Genomic DNA, 22,344 nt, shown 5'->3' with positions numbered 1-22,344 from the left:
ACGTCCTCAAACGGTTTTTTAATGCTCACTCTTTTGTGAATGACAGTCTTAAGGACACTTACCACAACGCTAGTCACTGGTCAGTTTGTGGATTAGGTTTGTTTACCGGAGCAGCACATTGGGTTAATCGCTTAGCTTCTCTAGGTTACGCACCTTTGTTGTTTGACTGAGTGCCAATCAAGACAAAATGAACAAACGCTCATTACAGCTCGACTGCTGCGGGTTTTTTTTTTGCTTTCGCTAAGGATCACAAAGAGTCCAAACGAGAGCGGCTCATCCACTTCCGCTAGCCCGTGTCAGCCACCGAACACAAAGCCCCCACAGTAACGCGAGACGATTCAGATGAGACCCCCCCCCCCACCATATAGGATTACACCATTTTAAAGCGACTGAGCTCCTAGAGAGGTCACCACACAATCTGCTCCGCAGCACAGCCAAAAAGCAGAGACCGCCTTGCAGACAGACCGGCGGCGACTGAGCTGAAGTTCAGCAGAGGCCTGACCAGAACAGGGATTCGTGGAATATCAGGCCTGAGGGATGGCTCTCCCCACGGTTTCACGTTCATGAACCTTACAATCCAATCGAGCGGCGTGCAGTGAGCGCTTTGTGTCACTCTGAGACAGACAAACAGAAAGGGGGGGCAAACTCCTCCCCTCAAACCCCCCACAACGCTGTCTGGTGGTGCTTCACTCCTCTTTGTGCGTGTATGTGTCTTTTTTTCCTTCTATTTCAGGGCTGAAAGAAACTGGAGACAAGAATAAAAGTATGCCCAGCAAAGAAAAGCCAGCCCACCCCTGTAATTACACCCAAAGCTGACAGGAGAGGCCAGGGGGCAGACGTTGAGGCGGCCACGAGGGCTGTCGGCCCAGTTACGGTGGGGGCTCTCTGGGTTACAAAGCACTCCAGGTGTCTTCCCAGAGTTCAAAAAATGTCAAACTACATGCAGACATACAAGCAAACAGAAATAACACAAAACAAATAAGATGGAATCACGTTCGAAAAACATGTTCTATGCATGCCAGCAATGAGACAGACACAGAAATCCTACAAGGATCAATCTGTGTGATAGGAAGTTTGTGTGTGTGTGTGTGGGGGGGGGGGGAGGTCATGTTTATATAACACTGTAGGGACCACATGTCCCCATACAATGTGATGAAATCTTTATTTTGTGTAGGGACCATTTTTCAGAACACTCAATTTTATAAAAAAAATCTAAGACTGCAATCAAAAACTACAACTGCCACAAGACTTGTATATTGTTTGGCTACTTATGTTTAAGGTTAGGGCTGGGTCGGGATTGTCATTGTTGGGATTAGGGCTTTTCTCACAGTCCCCACAAAGATATGAATACAAACATGTTTTTTTGTGTGTCTCAGCTGCTCTGAGAGTGTGTGTGTGTGTGTGTGGTCCCCCCGACAGGCTCCACACGGGTCGGCCCACTCTGAAGCCAGAGTCCGCTGAAACAACACAGCTGCATACCCAGAAGCAACTCCTCTGGGCCTCCGCTGCACCTCCTCCCTCAACTCCTCCCATGTCAGCTTCTGGGCTCTCCGGAGAATGCAGGTCACTGCACATCCCTCCATCCCCGCCCTCTCAGACCCAAATCTCCAAGGTGCTCACCCTCAGCAGACGTGAGGGAGGAGTGAGCCCCCCCAGCCGCCCCCAGCCCATCACGGCCTCACTGAACGCCGGCCAGACAAAGGAGAAGGAAGGTGAGTAGACGCGGTGAAACCTGACTCCCGGCACTGTCCCTCAGCTTGTACGACACGCCCTGGAGGACGCACTTTTACACACAGGAGGGTGGGGAATCGATGGCGGAAATGCCACTAATCTCAGCACGGCGTTACGCCCTTTTTAGGGGAAAAAAGGGCACGGCGGTACAAAAAGGCAGGGATCCGCGCGTCAGTGGCGTGAGGCGCGGCGTGCGGCACGGTTAGCCCCAGGCGCGCGGTTAGCGTGCTAGCGTCTTCACGGCCTGAGCCGCCATCGCCGCTGCCCAGGATCCACACGTCGGTGGCAGCGTGAGGTGCGGCGTGTGACGCGGCTAGCCCCAGGCCTGCAGTTAGCATGCTAGCATCTCTGCAGTCTGAGCTGTCATCTCGGACCATGTGATAAACATATCAGCAGATTTACTTTAAAAAAATAAATAAATAAATAAAAAAGTGTGTTTTTGGCCTCGGTCCAGCTGGATGACCTGGAGCTACTCGGCAAGGACCTGCGGAGGCACTCCTCACATTCTTCGTGATTCCCAGTGCGGGCGGCACAGCCTTTGTACCCTCAGGAAGCATTCCTGCATGAACAAATAAGAGTGGGCGGAGTCTGGGGCTCCCAGCAGGAGCATTAGAAAAATATATAATTAAAATAATAATAATAATAATAATAATAATAATAATAATAAAACATCCACACAGGTGGATCTCTGTGGACCTCTGTGTCTGGAAATGCACCTTACCTTTCAAAGCTCTGTGTAGGTATGGGTACGACTAGCAAGAGTTTGTGGGTGGGGGGGGGGGGGGGGGCAACTATTCAACATACATCTCAAACAAATTTCACAAACGCAACGCAAAACCATGGCGGCTCAACCCAAGTAGGATGTGCTGCGTCGGGTTATTTCACACCTGCTCGGCGCGACCGTGTCGTCAGCTGCCGGTGCCCACGACGAGCGAGCGCGAGCATTTACAGCTACAGTACAAGTAAACAAACCTACGAAACCAAAACAGAGCGGGTTTGTCATGGTGGCTGCGCAAGAGGACGGCGTTCATTAAGAGCGCCGCTCTGGATCTAGAACGTTCCGGTTCTTAGCTACCTTAAAAGGAGACAGGATACATTTCTCAGAAGAGAACAGGTGGTTTTAATTCCAGGGAACATCTTTCTGTCAGCAGCAGCGGCAAAGTGAATTGGGGGTGAGGCTAATTAAGTAATTACGCCAGGGTTGTTTTAAAGCAGGACCTCGTCGAGGGGCTACTGGTGATTGGTTCCTGATGCTGAATCTCACCCGAGGCCTTGCCAGTGCCAGGCGTTCTTACAAACCGCCTCTGACCACCCAGAAAACGAACCTGGCGCTCTTAAAGAATACATCAAAGTGTGAAACATTCATTCTGGATCCTTGGGCCTACCCAAATCTGAGCTCGTACGACATGGTCTGAATATGGAATTCTGGGTAATTAAAACCATCAACCATCACTGATGCTTCATAGATGGGGGAAGAAGTGTGGACCACATCTGCAGATTTCAAAATACCACCGACATATGCTTCTTTTTGCAAATGTGACATTTGGTTGCCGCTTTTAATTAATTGATTTATTTAAACTCTGCCAGAGATCAATAGGCACATGCCCGGCACTGTCAGGTACGTTTATTATTTACACAATCAGCTCTTTTTGGCTCCAAATCCCCCCCCCCCCCCCCCCAGCTCTCCAAACCCTCCAATTTCAAACCGCAGGCCAACCTGCTGACACCAAATGAAAATTGATCTTTGCCGTGTGCCCGTTTATAATTTTGGATTAGCGGAGAAAAGCACGGTCTGGACTCTGGGTTTCGTATTCAATTCCCCTGGCTGCCCCCGGCAGCTGGGGCGGCCTAGACCCCGCCTGCATTTCTCCCCATTATTCTAATTCCATTTCGCCCCTTTCAGAATTTCGACAGCTTCCACTTCCATTAATCACCAAAACAGCAATTCAATTTCTGCGTTCCATTTCCCGTCTCCCAGAGTGACCGCGCAGCATTGCCCGTATGCCAATACCATGGGCTATGACTTGCAATTTTCACCCATCGCTTACTGAAATGGAGTCTAATTCTCGGGAATATGACTTTCAGCTCTCTCCCTTGCTACAGCCGCCCGCCCGCCGGCTCGCTCACTCACTCCCCCCCCCTCGCCATCCATCCCCACCCCCCCTCCTAATACAATTCAAAATGATTCTGGCTGGAAATCGGCCGGGTGGCCAAACGCTGCCTGAAAAACCTTGAAATTAAATTACCGCGCCCCTCTCTGTGCGTCACAGACAGCACCTGGGGCACCGGAGTGGGCAGAGACTATGCAGCAAACCTTGTCCCTCCGAGGGCAGCGTGCGCCCTGCCCAACCCCGAGGTAAGGGCTCGCTGGACGGGAGCCTCATCTCATGCGTGTTCATCGACCACGAAATATATAAACAAAATTTTCTCTTTAAGGCGCTACAGCATTTCTCAGTTCTCAGACCATGTGACACTTCCCCAGCTTTGCAATTACAGGCCAATATTGCAAGATCTGTCGGTAGTTTCCACAACTGATGTCAACGGAGAAAAAAATTAAACATGACATATTTTGCTGTTTAAAGGTGTTTTTACTCAATTTCTGAATCTGCCAACTTAACACCTCAAGTGACCAGAGAGAGAGAGAGAGAAAGAGAGAGAGAGAGATGATCTGTTAGAGAGCCAGCAGTGCTACCCAATCGCCGCCCTGCTACCTCGTCCAAATAGCATGCTGACACAGGATACAGCCGCTCCCGGCCCATGTCCATGCCACGCCCCTCAGTGACACGCACAGACACACGTAAACAACACGCGCGCACACGCACACACACACACGCACACACGCCCTGCTCAGGCAACCCCCCTCCCCCACCCCCGGCCGTGGCCCCGCGCAGCCCTCAGCTGAACCCCTCCACCGCCGGGGCTGACGTCAGCGGGGGCCGGTGGGGCCAGCATTCCTGAAGAGTGGGCCGGCACGCTGGTGGGAAGCGCGCGCAGCCTCAGCTGTGGTGGGGGGGGTGGGGGGGGGGGGGCAGACCCCGTGCGGAGGCTTGGCGGCCTGCCAGAGCTCTGAGCTCAGCATTTTGCAATGCACTTCCTCTTTAGCAAACCGCTGGCCTGCCGCCTCCGGGGGGGGGCCACCTTTAACCCTCCGTCTCCCGGCTACCGCGCCTCACACAAAACAGTGCACACACAAGTCAGGGGGGGCCTGCGGCGGCGGTGACGGCAAGGTCACTTCCCACACCATAAACCCCCTTAGCTTGCGCACGCACACGCACACGCACACACACACACACACACACACACACACACACACAAAGAGCTGTGGGGAGGTTCCTCGCTGTATCCAGTTTAACCCTTCAATGTACCCCCTTTCCATTTGTATTTTCCAGATTTAAGAAACAAACAATTCTATTAGCACTAAAAAAAAACAACCTTATAAACATTTTTCCTCACACATTATATTTAAAAAGCTGTTTAAAAATTACTTTTCTAAACCGGAGGAACTCACAGCCATAACCCAAGCCATTCAGCTGATCCAGGGCGCTATTTAAGACTGGGGGGTGGGGGTGAGCTGGATGTACGAGGATGACATTTAGCGCCCTGAGCAACGAGGAGGAACCCCCCCCCCCCCCCCCACCGCTTTGCATATTTCCACATTCACAAGCTCCCACGTACAAGAGCCGCGCCTCTGAAACGTCACCCGCCCTTATTCTGTCACCACACTTATAATAATAGTCATAAAAAAACACATCTATCTTCTTGCCCATTAAGGTCGTGGGAAAAAATAATAACAATAAAGTCAAACTGAAACCCAAATATGGCTGCTCGACATCGCACAGTATTGCGAAGGGAATTTCCTAAACAGAATTTACAGATGGTAGAGCGGTGAAGAAAGAAAACAACCAGAATAGATCAAGATGAAAAAGTAAATGAGAGAGAGAAGGTGAAAATGAGAATGACGTCATTATGTATGCAGGTGGTTTGAAGTTGCATATATTAACAATAAAAACACGGCAAGCCTCAGATTAACCGGATCAGCCGTTAAAACGTCACCTGGGATTTTTTCATCATTTCTGAATTAGCATCAAACCGTCTATTTGCAGATGCACTTCAGAGGGCAATCATAAGGGGGGGAGACATGCATAAGGTTTGTGTTTTTTTTTATTATTATTATACAGAGCCCTATGTAAACATGGGGGGGGGGGGGGGGGCGAGGCTGGCCATTAAACGGAAAACAAAATCAACAACTGACCTTTTTAAAATGGCCATGTTCATTGTGACAAAATTGGATTCCAAAAACATATTCCACAATTTAAAAATATATAATTCATGTTAAATATACTTCAGTTTTTGCTTATATTCACTAAATACGTTCCAAGGATCTTTAAAGAAACAGAGACAACATACGAGCTGGTTCCGTGTCACGAATATATTTAACATGTTTTTCAGGGTAAAATGAACAATCCCATCCCCCAGTAGACTTAAAAAAAAAAAAAAAAAGCTACGTTACAAAACGGGGTAATTTTAAGTGCAGTTTAAGTTTAGTGCCAAATCCTCAAGAATTCACTTCTGGCTTTTCTGGTAATGATACGGGCCGTCAGTAGCATCCGGAGTGGCATCCGGAGGCCCGAGATCGCGGCTTTCAGTGGACACTTCGCCAGGAGAGAGGCAGGCCGCCCCCCTTAGAGGGACGCTAAGCTCTGGGCTCGCCGACTTGCCCCGAATTGGGGGGGGGCCCAGACAGGTCTTCCCTTTCTCACATTGCCTCACCGTTTGGAGGAGGTGGGGGAGGGGGTGGAGGAAGAGGTGGGAGAGATGGCCGGGGGAGGGAGATGCCCGCCCCCCCCCCCTCCCGAGCCAGACGCCATCCACAAATTAGGCCAATGAGGTTTTTACTATTTAGGTCAATTGGCATCGTCTGTAATGCAATCTTGGGCAGCTCCGGAGGGGTAGCCGGGACAAATGAGATTACGTAAAACGGGAATGCATGACTAAATAGCTTAATTAAGCTTCACTTGGCATATTCATCCATGCAGTCACCCCCCCCCCTTACCTTGATTAATAGTTACTTTAAAGTATCCTAAAAAGCACGGCAAGGACACTATCTAAGAACAGCGCATCGGAAATAACCATTTACGAGCACGCGCACACATGCGGAGCCAGGCGAGTGTGACAACAGACACGTCCTCGCGACTTTACCGCTCGGCGCCCCACCGCTGTCACTAAGAGACCCAGGGGAGGCGTCCTGCCTTATCACGCCTCGAAGTACGCCAGCCCCCGCTGCCGGCCATTAACCGATTCTCCCTGAGCTGCGCCCCACGACCGAACACAGTTCCACTTCACAAGTCTGATCGTGCTGGGGCCAGCGGTGGGGCCGTCAGCCGCACTGGCCGTGCTGCGTGTGCGTGAGACCCGGCGTCCAGACCAGGTTTGGGCCCGCTAGTCCACATTGTTCCTGCTGGGACAGGACAAGCACCATGCGACTGAGCAGCAGAAAATGGATCAGACACAACGTGCATCTCTGTTGCAGATTCTCCTTCAGCGACATGCATACAGGCAAAGAAAGGAGACGGCAATAAAACAGCGTTATTCTTCAAGGGGAGAGACGAGATCTGCCGGGCGAAGAGAAAACCAACATTTTTTCCTCACAAATACACGTGATCAAAACAACAATGTGTTTGTTTCCCTCTTTGATTGAAACACTTTCTGAAAAGCAGTCATCTCCAGTTAAACGACTAAAACATTTGTCATGTCTAGCGCCCTCCCCCCCCCCACCACCACCCACCCCCACCTCAATCACTGTTTTTTTGGCAAGCGTTTTGAAGAATCTATTTCAAGTTGGTAGTTGTTCCTTGTCTGGTTGAATAAAACCGGCAGGGAAACGGGAAATATTCCTTCCCATTACGCCGTCAGGACGGATTCTTTTATCACGGCTTCTGGCGGAGTGCAGCCGCTGCTCCGCTCTGCGCCAAAGCGTTTTTCGGCAAGTTTCCGTCAAAAATAAAGCCAAATAAATACATAAATAAATAAATTTCCCTTTAAGCCATCAACTGACGGGACCCAGTACCCAAAATCATTTGGCACTCCCCTGGGCTTGGGCTAGTCCCCTAAAAGGCCGGGTCACCGAATCTGAACACGTGCATTTACGGTGTGTGTGTGTGTGTGTGTGTGTGTATTTGTCTAAGGATTTCTGCATGCAATAAAGCAGATTTGCACATCTTCATGAGTCAGTGGCTTAATCGGAAGCCATTTCCTGCTGGTCTGTGCTTGTTGACCGTCTGCGGCTATGAAAAAAGAGTGGGAACATTAATAGCTTAAATGCAAATTTATGCAAACGACCACCCCCCTTTTCCAAGCATGGTATGAGTAAAGGGTCTATACAGTTATTCCCTGTATCGATGCTTTATAAGTGGTGGGCTCACTCCTGACAGCCATCTGTAGGATAAAGGATCTAAGGGGAGGGAGGGGGGAGAGAGAGAGCGAGAGAGAGAGAGAGAGAGAGAGAGAGAGAGAGCGAGAGAGGGGAAGGGAGAGCAGTTTCACAGGATGTGAAAGTTGAGAACATCATTGCAACCACCTGTTTAAGTTGGTGTGGCAAGTGTGCACGCGTGCGTCTGTCCTCGTGCGGCGAGCTGCGACCGACAGATGCATCAGGAGCAGTTGAGAGTGAACACGGGGGAGGGCTCCTCTGCGCTTACTGCTGCGACGCTGCGCCTCTCATCTAAAGGCATGCCACACGCTCCACCCTCCACCAATCTGCGAAGGGTTTCGGGAACACACACACACACACACAGACACACACACACACTCACTCTCAACTGGGTACCCCTTTCCAACTAGATCTCTCCAAACCGCCACTGAGACCGCGAGGCGGAGATGGGAACCAGAGACGGCACACATGCGCTCTTGGTTGGAGAGACAAAACACACGCGAACGTGGCAGGAAGGACTCTGGGCCAGACCTGCTGCCCGCCCCTGAGGACGCCATGGTTTAAAGCCCCCGGCCCACTACCCAGAGAAGCGGGGAAGCAGCTGCTAGCAGGAGAGGGGGGCAGGGGGGAAAGAGGCGCAAAGAGGAAGAGAGACACAGAACAGACAGGGCGGGGGGGGGGGGGCACCACACAACCATCAGTGCACAGTCAGCTGGGATGAGGGGCAGGTGACACATCGGCACCGCATGCATGCAGAGTTCACATGCCGCCACCCCCCCCCCCCCCCACCGCTGGCTGCCACTGACAGCTCCATAGCGGTAGAAGGTGTGCGGAAGTGAAACTGCTCACTCCCCCCCCCCCAATACATAACGGACGAGATCATGGGGAAACATCAATAACACATCCGAGGGGCTGGTCTGTCACTTCAAAGCTTAGTTATAGTGTTATGTGAAGAGCTCCAGTTAAATTGTGTCGTTTAACCGAATACCGAAAGACTGAAGCACTGGGTTATAATCTGTGCTGATTAAAGTCACGCATCCTGATGGCCTGGGGTGACACTAGGCGTAATAAGATGACAGCGCCATCCTGCTGGGATGGACCTGAGGGGAGTCTAGCCCACAGACAGACACATTCAGGCAAACACTAGAGCAAGACTACTCTACAGCTGCATTAGCTTATTTAGCTGGTGTCCAAAGTGACATATGTACGACGCAGTAATACATCATGGGCAAACAGCTCTCAAGAAGGTGCTAGGCTGACGCTCCAGTGAGGGACCAGGATCGGGGCAAAAATAACACTGGAATACAGAACAGCTACACAGAACCCAACATCAAGAAAGACGGTTCAATAAATAAGACCTGTATAATCTGGGAGGAACAAAGTTAAACCACTGGCAACCTCAAGGACAAATACCATATGAAATAGGAAATCGCACAGATGTATTTACGGACTGCTGGTGGGCCAAATATGGGTACCCCCATTTACCCACAAATGAAAACAAGACTGGCTAGAAATGAGATTTCGTTCATTTCCAAACCTCTAAGGGACCGCTTGCTTTACTCAACACTTCGACACCCCTTGATGAACCCATCACCAATATCTTCACAAAATGTCATGTCCATGCATCTCCCATTGACAAGGAGATAAGCTATCCATCAGAAGGTCAGGCGAGGATTAGGTGCACTCCAGTCCCCTAGAGTCTCTGATGGTTACAGTTTCTGTTTGGTCTAAAATCTTGAATTCCTTGTCTGAAGTGGAATCTGAAGCAGCAGTAAGGGTTATGGGGTCAGAAGCCAATCCCCAGAGGGTGTAGGTTCAAATTCCCTCTTACTGAAAGTGACAACCTATAAATGAGTACAATAGTCTTCTGTTTATTCCATTGAATATCAACTAGAGCACCTCCGGTCAAATACCTTCCCTCAAGGGCAAAGCAGAATCAGGTCTCTTCTTTGAATCTGATCCCCTGAACCTCTGATCCCCCGCCCCCATGACCTTGGCGCAGCCAAATGAATCAATGAGTCAACAAAGCGAGACGTTAGGACTTCACTCTTTGCCGTTCTTGGAAACCCGGACACGCAGAGTTGAGTCCCGCCCTTTGCGAAAGATGTCTCAATCCCTGAAGGAAGCAAGTTTGTCTTTGGCCAAAACAAACCAAAAACAAACAAAACAAAAAAAAATCTGTAGGTATCTCGTTGAAGGCTGAGGCTGCCTTCCCACAACTGCAAGGTGAAGATCTCGATGCCAGTGTTTTTAACACCCTCCTCGGGCCTCATCTAACCATCATTTAGGCACACGGGTCTCTTGATCAGCAGCATGGACCCGCTAGATGCCACTGTTTTAACACCCTCCTCGGGCCTAATCTAAGCAACATCTAGCCACACGGACCTCACAATTAGCAATGTGGACCTGCTATACCATAGTTCCAACATGCCATCTGTTCTTCACATCATTAACATGTTGTGCTTTATATCGTACCAAAATTCGGCAGAAGGGACTAAGGATACACTATGAAAAGAGCAGCAAATTAAAAGGAAAACAATTCAGCAAACATAAAAATCACACACCAACATGAGAGGCCTTGCCTTGGTGTGAAGGATGGCACAAGTTGTTTGGCTTAATATCCCCACATTCAACCCCACAGCCCCATGCGCAGGAGCCAGCAGCACCACATGGAATTCAACTGTATTCCACCAAAGGGGCTGTGAATCAGAATAGCAGGAGGGTGAATCAAGGAATGACGTCCTGGCAGAAAACCAGCAGGTTTGGTTGCAGATGAAGGACAATGAATACCAGGCAGGACCAATCAGGAGAGGTGTGAACCGGCGAGGCACGTTTAGATCACTACTTGCTGGAGGGGTAGTCATTAATAGGGAACTCTGTCTGGAGTAAAATTCGCTGTAGGGGTTTTTAACAGAATAGGTGGGATACAGTCATTGCAGGTGAGGAATTTTCCCATGAGAATAAGAGGCACCTTTACTACAAAGGCAGCTTCAAAGTGACTCAGCAGTTGCCAAACTCCAAAGTGGCACTCGAGCATATTTGAGCCGTGAAACAGCAAAGTAAGTTACGTCCTGCTCGCCGTCGGGCCGTCCTGCTGCCGGGAATGGGCAGGGAGCCTCCGGGATCACGGCGTGTGCCGTGTCGGGCAAGACGCTGGGAGTGCCGCGTCGGAATGCGCTCACACGTGCGCACGCACGGGCGCCTCAGACGTCACACGAGGAGTGGAACTTCTCAACGTCTGATCCCCAGAAACCCAGAAGCAGAAAAACACAAAAGGGCCGGTTGTGGGGGCATGTTTCGAAGCAGAACACCCCAGCTGAAAATAATAGGATGGGATTCCCCATCTTTTCCCCAGCTGGCCATATTGTCTCTCTGCTACAGGTCGGTCTCTTTCTGTCTCTGCTAGCTCTGTGTTAAAGCAGAAGATCAGTACGTGGCTTAAGAGACATCATTACTAAATTTGATTTCTTTAATAATCAAGTTGTTCTGTAACACAAGATACCTGAAAATGCTGACATACAAATTAATATTACAGCATCCCTTGGCCCAGCATGTCCTAGTTCAAGAGTGGTGGCACATCGATCCTTCTCACGCTCACAGGCCGGGGACCTGCATCCCTTGTGCTACTTTTGCTGGTTTTTTTGGGTTGGTAGACCATACCTCTGGGGCTACCCCAAAAACATCAGTCTGCCTTACGCCACTGCAAAGCTAGGCCAACAATGGAAATGAATATCCCACCAGTAGCACAACTGACCCTGGTCAGCGCAGTGAAGAACAATACCAGCACTCCCGACCCTCCCCAACACAATTTTACCACACAATAACCATAAGGGACTCGTATTTCACACTGGGTCCTGGCCCAGCAAACACCAAATGGATGTCGATGGTGCTTCAATGCCAAAGAAACACTGGTCGGGGGGGGGGGGGGGGTAGCTATGAGGACGAGGGGTAAGACTTGCCACAAACGGTCACTTGACTGATCGCATTACACAAGCCGTAATGAAATTCCTGATAGTCCGTTTGCATTAGAAAAAGGAAAACCAACATCAAATTTGAATGATTTATGGGAATGCAAATCTCACCTTGAGGAGAGGCCATGTCATTTGTCTGTTTGAGTGGTTCGTCTGCCTCCTCTCTCTCACACACACACACACACACACACACACACACACACACACAGACACACACACACACACACACAGACACACACACACACACACACACACACACAGCGGTAGACTTCAGGGACGTCGGCTGCATGTGTTCTATTCCTGTCCAGTGCATCCTCCCCTTGCCCCTCCACATCACATAGAAAGAAACCACCACAATCACCTAGTTCCCCCTCGACTTTGGTCTCTCTGTTCTATTTCGGGGCGCGGGCAGGAGCGGGCGGGAGCGGGCAGGAGCGGGCGGGAGCGGCCAGAGCAGCAGCCCAGCTCAGGCTCCACTGCGGTGGCTACCCGGCACTCGATGCAGTGCCTCAGAGGCCGGGACAGTTGTAACCACAAAGGGGGTGGGGTGGGAAGAGGGGGTGCTGCCCCTGGAAAATCCACCACACAACCAAGAGGAGCTTTGTTCCTGCACCGTTTCCCCCCGAGGGGGACGGCACGGGTGCGGACAGCCCCCTACTCAAGACAGCCCCTCCCCCCCAGTGAGACGCAAACTGCCACCCCCACTTCCCAGTCATCCTACGCCGTCGTTGGCCTTGGAGGGGGAAGAAAACACCACCAATTTATCTACAAGCACAGTCAGGCCCCCGGGGATGGGGTGTGGGTGCGGGGTTAGGTTAGTGGGTTTGGGGGGGGGGCAATCTTTCTACCCAGTCATGCCCCTCCTCATTCTTCTTTCCACTGTTACCTCTGAAGGTTAGGACTGAAAGAGAAAATACAGCACTGGATATAGATGGGCTGGGAGGAAGGGAGGAAGCCATCCTGCAGGCCTAACTGGGGGGGGGGCTAACTAAATATTAACCAACAAAAATACAGCTGCTGCCTCAAACAATGGCCGGTCCGGCCTGCCTTCCTGCTGCCAAAGCAGGGGGGGGGTGCATGTCGTATCCTATCGATCAGTAGTTCTCAGTCCTGTTCCTGGTGCCCCCTCCCTCTAGAACGTTTCCATTCCAACCCTACCTTAAACACGCTTATAGGGTCCTTAATAGGGTAATAATTAATTTAGTAAGTTGAAAGCAGTGTGGGTTGGAATGAAAACATTCCAGTGAGGGAAGACGGGAACAGGACTGAACTACTGCTATAGATGAACCCTGTCTGCATGCGTGTGTGTGTGTGTGTGTGTGTGGACATAATATAGACACACACTCATTCAATAAGCACAGAGATTCGTTATATCAGAAAACTACTCTGATTTTTTTTTTTTTAAAGGTCATATCTCCCCTCCATAAATCCCTTCTACCTGACAGAGAAGGGCCTTTCTCTGGGACTGGGATGCTGGAATATTATATCATCCTTACTGGTTACCCGCAGGTTACACACACATCAAGTAGTAACAAAGAGGGGGGAAAAGGCATAAGTACAGGAAGAGAACAGGAGAGGAACCTACCACACGGGACAGAACAGGACTCCACGCTACCTTCTGAAACCTTCACCCACAATGCATGGAGGTCCATCATGCCCACATTACAAAACAATTCGGGCACCTCCTGGGGAGGAGAGATGCCTGATAAGACAATAGGAGAACAACAAGACGGCTTCCCATTGATGTCGACCGTCCCAGGCACTGCCTCCGTGTCCCCGGCGCTGAAACACGCACAGGGGGATCTGCTGTGTGGGCGCCTCAGTGAGCTTCAGATTTACTCGCAGGACAACAGGAGACCAACACTGAACATTTCAGCAGATCTTTCTAGAAGAATCCGAGCGTACCTAGAATGCCCAGCTCCGTCATGCTCCTGATTTTATGTACTTCAGGTCAGTGTCTGCAGCTCTTTTTCAGGTCTTGCGCGCACACACACATACACACACACACACACACACACACACACATATACACACACATATACACACACACACACACACACACACACACACACACACACACACACACACACACACACACACAACCCTCCACATTAAATGACATCAATGCAAAACAGTTCAGCTTGGACTTTCTGACTCCGTAAAGTCTCACAGTGTTGACGTCTGAAAATAAGTGCTGGAATTGTGAGCCCCATAATTAGCTGGATGACCCCCCCCCCTCCTTAAACCCAAGTGTACTCTCTCATTCAATATATTAAGAATTTGCACTCAATCAACACCTACAACAGGTTGCCATGAAATTTTTTACACAAGTGTGATTTATTGAGTTCTACCTGAAAGAGAAAACAGACGCAAGAGAACATTTAAACAGTTACTCAAGTCAGATGCTAAAGGGGCAACAGGCCTAGGTGAGAAAACACTGCACACCAGACACTGCCAGGAATGACGCCTTTAATGAGAGACGACAACAACAGGCCTCCAGCCCCACTTTGCACAGTTTACCTGTTTTTTCCAAACAAGGTTTATGTCCACATTCAAAGAAAGATATGAGATCAATTACGCTCATTATTACAACCAACATCTTTTGGATCGTCGAAAAGTCCATTGGGAAAAAAATTGTTCCTGGGCTTGGTAGTGATGCAGGCTCTCTTTGCCTCTTTTTCAGAGTTGCTTATGTTCCTGTTCCATGATAAAGCAGTTTTTTGGTAGCGCTCACAAAATTAGCATTTTTGCTAATTCAGGCTGGATTAACAGTGCCTTGGAAGACGTTCTGCTCATATCAGCACAAGACAATCAAAAAAGGTGAAAATACAGGCCAAACTGAATATGAGGTTTGATCAGGGCCAATACTGCAGAACTGGGATGTACAAAAAAAAATTACGCTGACGATGTGTTTGACTATTACAACACAAATGGTGGCAGATTTGATACCGAGCAGGACTGTCTCTGTTTTAAATAAAATCTCCTGGGGAGAGACACCAAATGCTGCCAGTGGCCTTGGCCATGATGGAACACATTGAAGGCACAGCGCCTGCATGGAACTAACGCTCAGGAGATGGGAGCTGAGGCTGGCCACAGATTCTGAGCTTGGCACAGGCACCCAGTGTCCTTTGTGTGCTAGGGAGGAATGCCCATCTGCACTTGATGCCCCCCCCCACCCCCAAAACACGAACAGCACCCCGACAACTGTATCATCACAAAGAAGTCCTCAGTTTCCATCTCAATGTAGGTTAAACGGTTTGCATAATTCAATGCCCAAATAGCTTGCCGTTTAAGCCTGTGATGCACAAAGGCTGGCCCAGCAAGACCCTTCAAAATGAAACATAGCCAAATTAAGTTAATGAAACAACTAAAAAAATGTATATAAAAGTATGTATACTATATATAACACAAAACACAAAATAGCACAAAAAGTAAATGAGGACCATCCCTCCTCCAGCAGCTTCCATAAAAATCCTGCTAGAATCAGAGATGTTTCCATAATGAGATCTGACTGGGTTCATATCAGCCAGGCTGGGGGGGGTGGGGTGGGGAATGGAGGGGGAGTTAAGGTTGGATCAGCTTATTTTGGTATGTCAGCCCTTCCAACTGTAAATATCCATCTGATGAAAGGACACTGCGCTATTTCAATATTTCTGGGCATGGTCCTAGTACCCAGATGGCCGTTACGAATGCAGCAGTGCGCCGAGATCTAAAGAGGTGACTGTCAGCACGCTCACTCGGCGAGTGCCAATCTGCTCCGCCACTCTGGACTCCAAAAACTTTACCCAAGCCGAGCACAACTATTAGTGGTTTAAAAAAAAAATGAAAGAATACAAATGCTAGCTCTTTTATCACTACAGCTTGCCCCTCCGCATGCCATGGCTCGCGACAAACTCAACACGCTTGTGCAAGATTCACGCTTCAGATCTTAAATTCTGCACTTCTGTGCACAAAATGTCTGGGATGTCAAAGAAGAGCTGTTAAAGGCCGGACTGACATCTAAGCGGGTCCCTAAGAAGGTTTTTTGGGGGGGGGGGGGGCAGGAGTCTTTACAGCACACACCCACACCCTTCACCTGCTTGGCCACCACCCTGAAGACGTCCCTTTGAACGTTCACCCCTGCTAATTAGTCTAGATCCCCACTGCATACACGCTGCTTATCACGTCATAAAATGGAGGACAGACACCAGCTCCCCCTCTCTGACACCTGACAGCCAGCCAAACGCTAAGCTCTTTGTGTCGAACAAATAAAGATGATTTACAGCACATATGAGAGCAGTGATGACACACACAGTCATCTGGGACAGATATATGACTTTTGGAATACACGTACTGAGACTAATGACCCCTTGGTGGAACAGCAGACATAACACAACAACACGTCCTTCTCCAGACCATAATCCTTACCTCATAATGCTCACCATCTTGCAAAAACTCCAAACATCCTCTACATAGGCACTGTGGCATGACTATTTTGAGCCGTTGTGATGAGACCAATATCCATTCCAAATAAAGGGCTTTCAAAGAGTCTACTACCTACAACATCTGTTGACCAATACTTGCATATACGCACTCACATACACACCAAACATGTATAGATTACCCGTTAGATAGATATGACCATACAATGTTTGTATAAGGATTATCTGTTTATGCTGCAGACCTGATACTTCCCCATTTAATTAATTTCCTATTTTTCAGATTTGTAGGACACCATTATGCCAGAAAATTTGAAGTGCACATTTAACCAGAGCACCGTTTCATTGCTTAATATGCATATTCAGAAAGCATTATTATACACACACATCTGCATATATAACACATAAAGGCATACTTGTTTCCAAACTGATACCCACTATATAATTTTATAAGCAATGATATCTAAAGACATATACTCCATAAAGGCCTTCAAACAGATAGATTACACCTAAGCACTAACAAAAAAAAAAAGTTAAAAACTACATTTCCCCCCATTTGTGAACAAAGATGAAAATTAAATGCAGTCCCTGTGATCTTTTCCATTAAAGACTTATTTGCTGACATTCATGTTTTATTATCTTTTAAAAATTATACTGAAATACAGAACCAATATAAAAAATACTGCAATGCCAACACAACTGCCTGAAAGATGAAGAAACATATGCCCACAAATGATTACCAATACTCCCAGAATCACTCTGGATGACCTTTGCCATAATAACCCAGGGACAGATGAATGATGCAAGCTTCGCTGTGGGTGGGGCTGGGTAAACCGCACAGGGGATGAAGATGGGGGAATGAACTTGACCTGGTTAGGAGGACAGAGGCTGGTTGGTCCGTCAGACTATGCTTCAGCAACCAGGAAGGGAGTGGAGGTGGGGGGGGGGCACTTGTTCCCAGGTATATCACCTTTAGCTACCCCAAAACTAAAGGAAGCCGGGGGGGGGGGGGGGGGGGTCATTCACAAAACTGAGATGGAGACCCATGACCACACGGGATGACCCAACCCCCCCCCCCCCCACCACCACCAAACAGGCTGCCAACTTTTCCATGTCTGCCATGAAGCACTCTGGAATCTCTTAAACACTGAGTAAGGACCACAGCCCACAAATAAATGAGTATGCCTGTATTTGTCAGAAAAACATCTGGCGTCTCCTTACATAGAGTTCCAGATTCTCTGGGGTCTTCCCAAATGACACTGTTAAGACACCAAATATTAATTTCCCCCACAAAAAAATCATTATTAAAAATGAAGACCAGGGGAAGTTCCCCGTGCTGGCTGTGGGGTAGTAAATATCGAGTTTTATGGCTGTCCACCGGGGACAACAGCAGGGTTGAGCGAGGCCGAATTCGCTCAAGTGTATTTGGTTTTCCCACACGCAGCTTCCGTTGCCAATTCCCTTCTTTCATTCCCACCCCCTGCTACACACAAACACACTAAGACAAATCCCTTTTCCTGTTCAGTGCAGCTACAATGCAACACATTTGCCCCGACTCACTCTACCCCTGTCCCCCAGTCAGCCCCTCTTCAAAACAACCACTAACTGAACCCCTTCACTGCTGGCCTTCCCCGAGTAGATTGCATCTTTTATTTATCACCGCTTGGCTTTATTTTTTTCCAGTGAATTCCAGGCTGAAATGCAATCAGCCAAGAACCCCTCCCTGAGTGTGCTCCTGTCATTCCTCATTGCAAGCATGCAGAATGAGACACACACACACACCGGCGTGCGCACGCACACACAAAAAGGAGAAAGGGTTCATCTGAGCAAACAAAACCAAAGCTAATTCTAGTCTGTTGCATACAACTAGGGAACGGGCAGAGAGCAGAGCCTCTCAGTGTCAGAAAACCACACAAAATGCAAAAAGGACTTAATCATATGCACGGCAAACCAAACAAAGGCACGTCGGTTGTACTGCAAGCAGGAATCGAGCCACAATTTTCTTTTTAAAAAAGAAAGATAACACTCTAAAGGACATTTACAGATTGCACTGGAATTTAAATTAACCACAAAACCTAATGAGATTAAAATCCAGAACCCTTTCAAAGGATGCTGAACCCCCTCCACCCCCATCAAAAAAAATCACAGGTCTCTGAGACTAATTGCTTTAACGAATGCAAAAAAAAAAACAACAATAGGTGGCTGACCCTCGAACCTGGGCGCAAATTCAGATCCCTGAGATAATAGGGCTGGACAACGGATAGCCGAGGACGTGCTGACACTCTCACACCTCTTCGGTGTGTATTGCCTTTTCCCCCAGTCGTTTTAATCCCTTAGAAATGACAACGTTTTTCGGGCGGCTTGATTTACGATGCGGAGCGAAAAAATCTGCCCGGTGTGAACGGGACGAAAGCGGAGCAGAACCGATTTGCTGCAAATTGCCGATGTCCGTCAACAAAATAGAAGCCCTGCAGCTTTAAACCGCCGTCCCTCCCACCCCTCTCCAAATATCTTCTATTTAACAAGCAGTGAAAAGAAATAAAAAGGCGCTTTTGTACGCCTTCCTTTTGGATGGTGACAGGAAGCTGAAAAGACACAAATGAACATGAAAATGGGAACAAAGTGCCAAGCTTTCAATGGGGATGCCTGACGGCTATTTGATATGCGCACTCGGCAAATACAAGCTTAAAAAGACTGTGGTTGCTGCTCCCAGGGAAAATAAATAGCAGCATCGGTCTTTAAAATTATAATAAAACGATTAGGTTCGTCGACGTCTAAACAAGTGCGTCCTGTTCCTCTCCACCTGCTAGCGAGTGACATTTGTATTTTCAGACAACACGTTGCCTTAGAAAAAGACGATAAACCTTGTTTAGATTGCTACGCCAAATAACCTCCCCCACCACGGTGCCTTTCAGTCCCACGGTGAAAAAAAAGATAAACAGAATAGACAGACGAGCGAGAAGGGCCAGTCCTTCCTTTCTTTTCATAGCTTCCCATGCAAACACTAAAAAAAAAGGAAGCATCTTTCGAGACAATCGATTCACCGATAAAGTAGATCAAAAATAACCACGCGACTATAAAATCGCATCGCCCAGCAAACCTTATAACAGCGAGACCTTCAAACCCACTGAATCACTAATTCACTTCCGTAATTATTTTTTCCATTCCGCTAACAAGGTAGCTAATATGCTGAAAATGTTATTGGCCGAATGGAGCACAAAAAACAGAAAATTTCTATATATTCTCTTCGATGTGTTATGAGGGGGGACAACGATTGCCTTTACCTAGCTGGGCAAAGTGAAATGTATTGTGTTCATGCTGATTGCATGCAAAGCCCCGTCATATGTCTCTGCGATAGCTAGCTAGCTGCATTCCTTCCTTTGTCCAAAGCAAAATAGCCAGCCAGCTCTTGATTTCCATCTTGTCCCCCCCTCCATTTTTTACACAATGCATTACAGTTTTTAATCTGGCAGGAATCCAGTTATTGTTTTATTAGACGTTTCATTATCGTTTTCTCCTAAAGATAAGCCTTCTGAAATGAACGCGAATAAATAAAGCACTTTTCCTCCCCCCATGCACGACTACTCACCGACTTGCAGTACGTTGTCTACGCAGCCACTTTCAAGCAAAGCGATACCCCGTCGGAAAGGCAACCGAGTCTCGTCGCTGTTTTCCCCGGCAGCTCCACTCTCCTCCCCGCCCGTGTTGAAGGACGAATACATGCAGATCTCCCGTTCGCTCCTGGGGAATGACCAGTACACGATCCTCCTCTGGACGGGCTCCGGAATCCTTTCAAAGCGCTCCTCCACCCTCTGAAACGGCCACTTCTCTGCTACTTTCCTCGCAGCGATGTCCAGCAGGGACTCCGGGCTCTGAGTTTTGCCAGACCCCCCTTGGGCAGTACCCTGACCGCCACATAAGGCTCCACCAGCCCTCTGTCCCTGTCTGCACGCCGGATTATAGCCGGGTCGGCAGCAGAGCCGTTTAGCTGGGGGTTGCTGAACGCGCTCCGCCATGATCGCACTGCTTTAGCTGTACAGCCAGTCACCGTACCATATAAACGGGATAAGGAAGAGAAAAGGATACACTTTGGTCGATTGTTCGCCGAGTATGGGCAGCGTGACCGTATTTGGTAAAGTGGGCGGCCGCTCGACGTGTTGTCAAATCCTTTGTGTGGCCAAATTAAGAAAAGGGGGCGGTCCTTTGGCCGGCTGCCAATACCTTTGCCGTGCTAAAAAAGGAGTGAAAGGCGGAATTCCCGAACGTCGGCAAATCCTATGTGAAGCCATCCGGCACAGAATAGGAGGAGCTCCAATGACTCGAAAAACTTTTAAATTCTTATTGATTGAGTTTAGCAGCGGAGCTTTAATCTATGGGCGGTCCCCTACCCCCACCACCCCCGCCAGGCGTGAACGACTGCTTTGACTAAGGAGGTCTAAGATAACTCTGTTACAAAACATCCGGAGAGTCGGGAAGAGGGAGGACGGGTTTGTGGAGTTTCTCGGTGTCCGCTAAGGCCGAACGCTTTGATGTTGGCTGTCGGCTGTCAGTGGGAGGAGGGGAAACGCGGCCCCTGAGCATTGTGACGCTTTATTTGGAATGGAATGAGGGCCTGGTCCGATTAGCGTTCGATGGCCGCCTGGCCTAGAATCTTGGCCGTACCGTTCGGGTGATAAATAAGCCTGCCGTCGGGATATTTTCCCCCACTTTCAAAACAGGAGCACGATTATTCAGCAGGAAGATGTATTTCGTTGCAAGTATAATTTTACAGACGATAGATCCTGATGTATTCAGTCGTTCAGGTATAAATGGGAGCATATTTCTGTCGTGTATCCCGCTACGCTGCAGAAAGGGACAGACCTTATCAGTTCGTGATCGAACCCCAAACATGTTGTATATCTCAGCTGCTCGTTGCTTCTCTTATCACCGGCCCCCCAAGCTGGAGGCGTGCTTGCTTCCCCTGCTTCGTGATGTACTCACATCATCTACTCGTCCATGTTCAGGCGTGGCGAATTCGGAAAGTTTCTGGACAGGATGATACTGGAGACTTGGGTTAAAATGTGACCCGGCGGGGGGGGAACTGACCAACTGGGCGCCGTGGCGACTGCACGGGAGGGTGCGGTATATCCGCTGTGGATTATCGCAGGCGATCAATTATTTTAAAAACGTATCTTAAACTGTCTTTATTATTGATTAGTCTTATAAGTTCTCGCATAACCAGTAAATAAGTCTAGAAAGATTGTATTTCACTGACTATCGCAACATAAAAAATAAATGATCTTATTTTACGTTAAAGAAATAATCAAACAATTTACGAAAAATGTATATATTTACCAACTTGATCATGTTGGAAAATAAATTTAATTAGCTGGTTATAGACAATATTGCGTCAAGTGTGACCAATAATTTTATAGTTTTTTTTTTTCACAAGAATTACAGTTTCACTCAAAATTGTAAGCCTATGTTTTGAAATATATTAGGGTGTTTTAGGGGGGTTTGTAGCTATTGAAATATCAGGGGCTTAAGTGAAGTTTACCCAGGGCTTGACTTTTTTTAAGGAAGGAAGATTGGCATCTGGGCTAAAAAAGCTCAGGGCTGGGCTTAAAATACTGAGGGCTATAACCGCAAGTGATCGGACCTAACGGCACCCATGAGGTGTGAGAAACAAATATTAGCACAGTATGGTTGGGAACCATAAACCAAATATTACAAATTAATGTAACTCCTGATAAAGCAGGAATTGATTGACTCCCTAAGGATTAAGCCACTGGTCAAATATAAAGACTAAGTTCTC

At 48.4% G+C, this 22,344-nt stretch overlaps 1 protein-coding gene across 1 annotated transcript in view; it reads right to left on the bottom strand.

Moving 5' to 3' along the window:
- The window catches only part of zswim6 (zinc finger, SWIM-type containing 6), a 53,743-nt gene extending 33,117 nt beyond the window's left edge, over positions 1–20,626 (bottom strand). Inside the window, exon 1 of the mRNA XM_023802921.2 lies at positions 20,140–20,626. Coding sequence (XP_023658689.1) covers positions 20,140–20,566 — 427 coding nt within the window. The 5' untranslated portion in view covers positions 20,567–20,626. The remainder of the gene's footprint in view (positions 1–20,139) is intronic.
- Positions 20,627–22,344: the final 1,718 nt, after the last annotated feature.

Source organism: Paramormyrops kingsleyae, chromosome 2, assembly GCF_048594095.1.
Source record: "Paramormyrops kingsleyae isolate MSU_618 chromosome 2, PKINGS_0.4, whole genome shotgun sequence".
Classification (NCBI taxonomy): Eukaryota; Metazoa; Chordata; class Actinopteri; order Osteoglossiformes; family Mormyridae; genus Paramormyrops; species Paramormyrops kingsleyae.
Note: the sequence above shows the minus strand (reverse complement) of the source record. Positions and strands in the feature narration are given on the sequence as shown.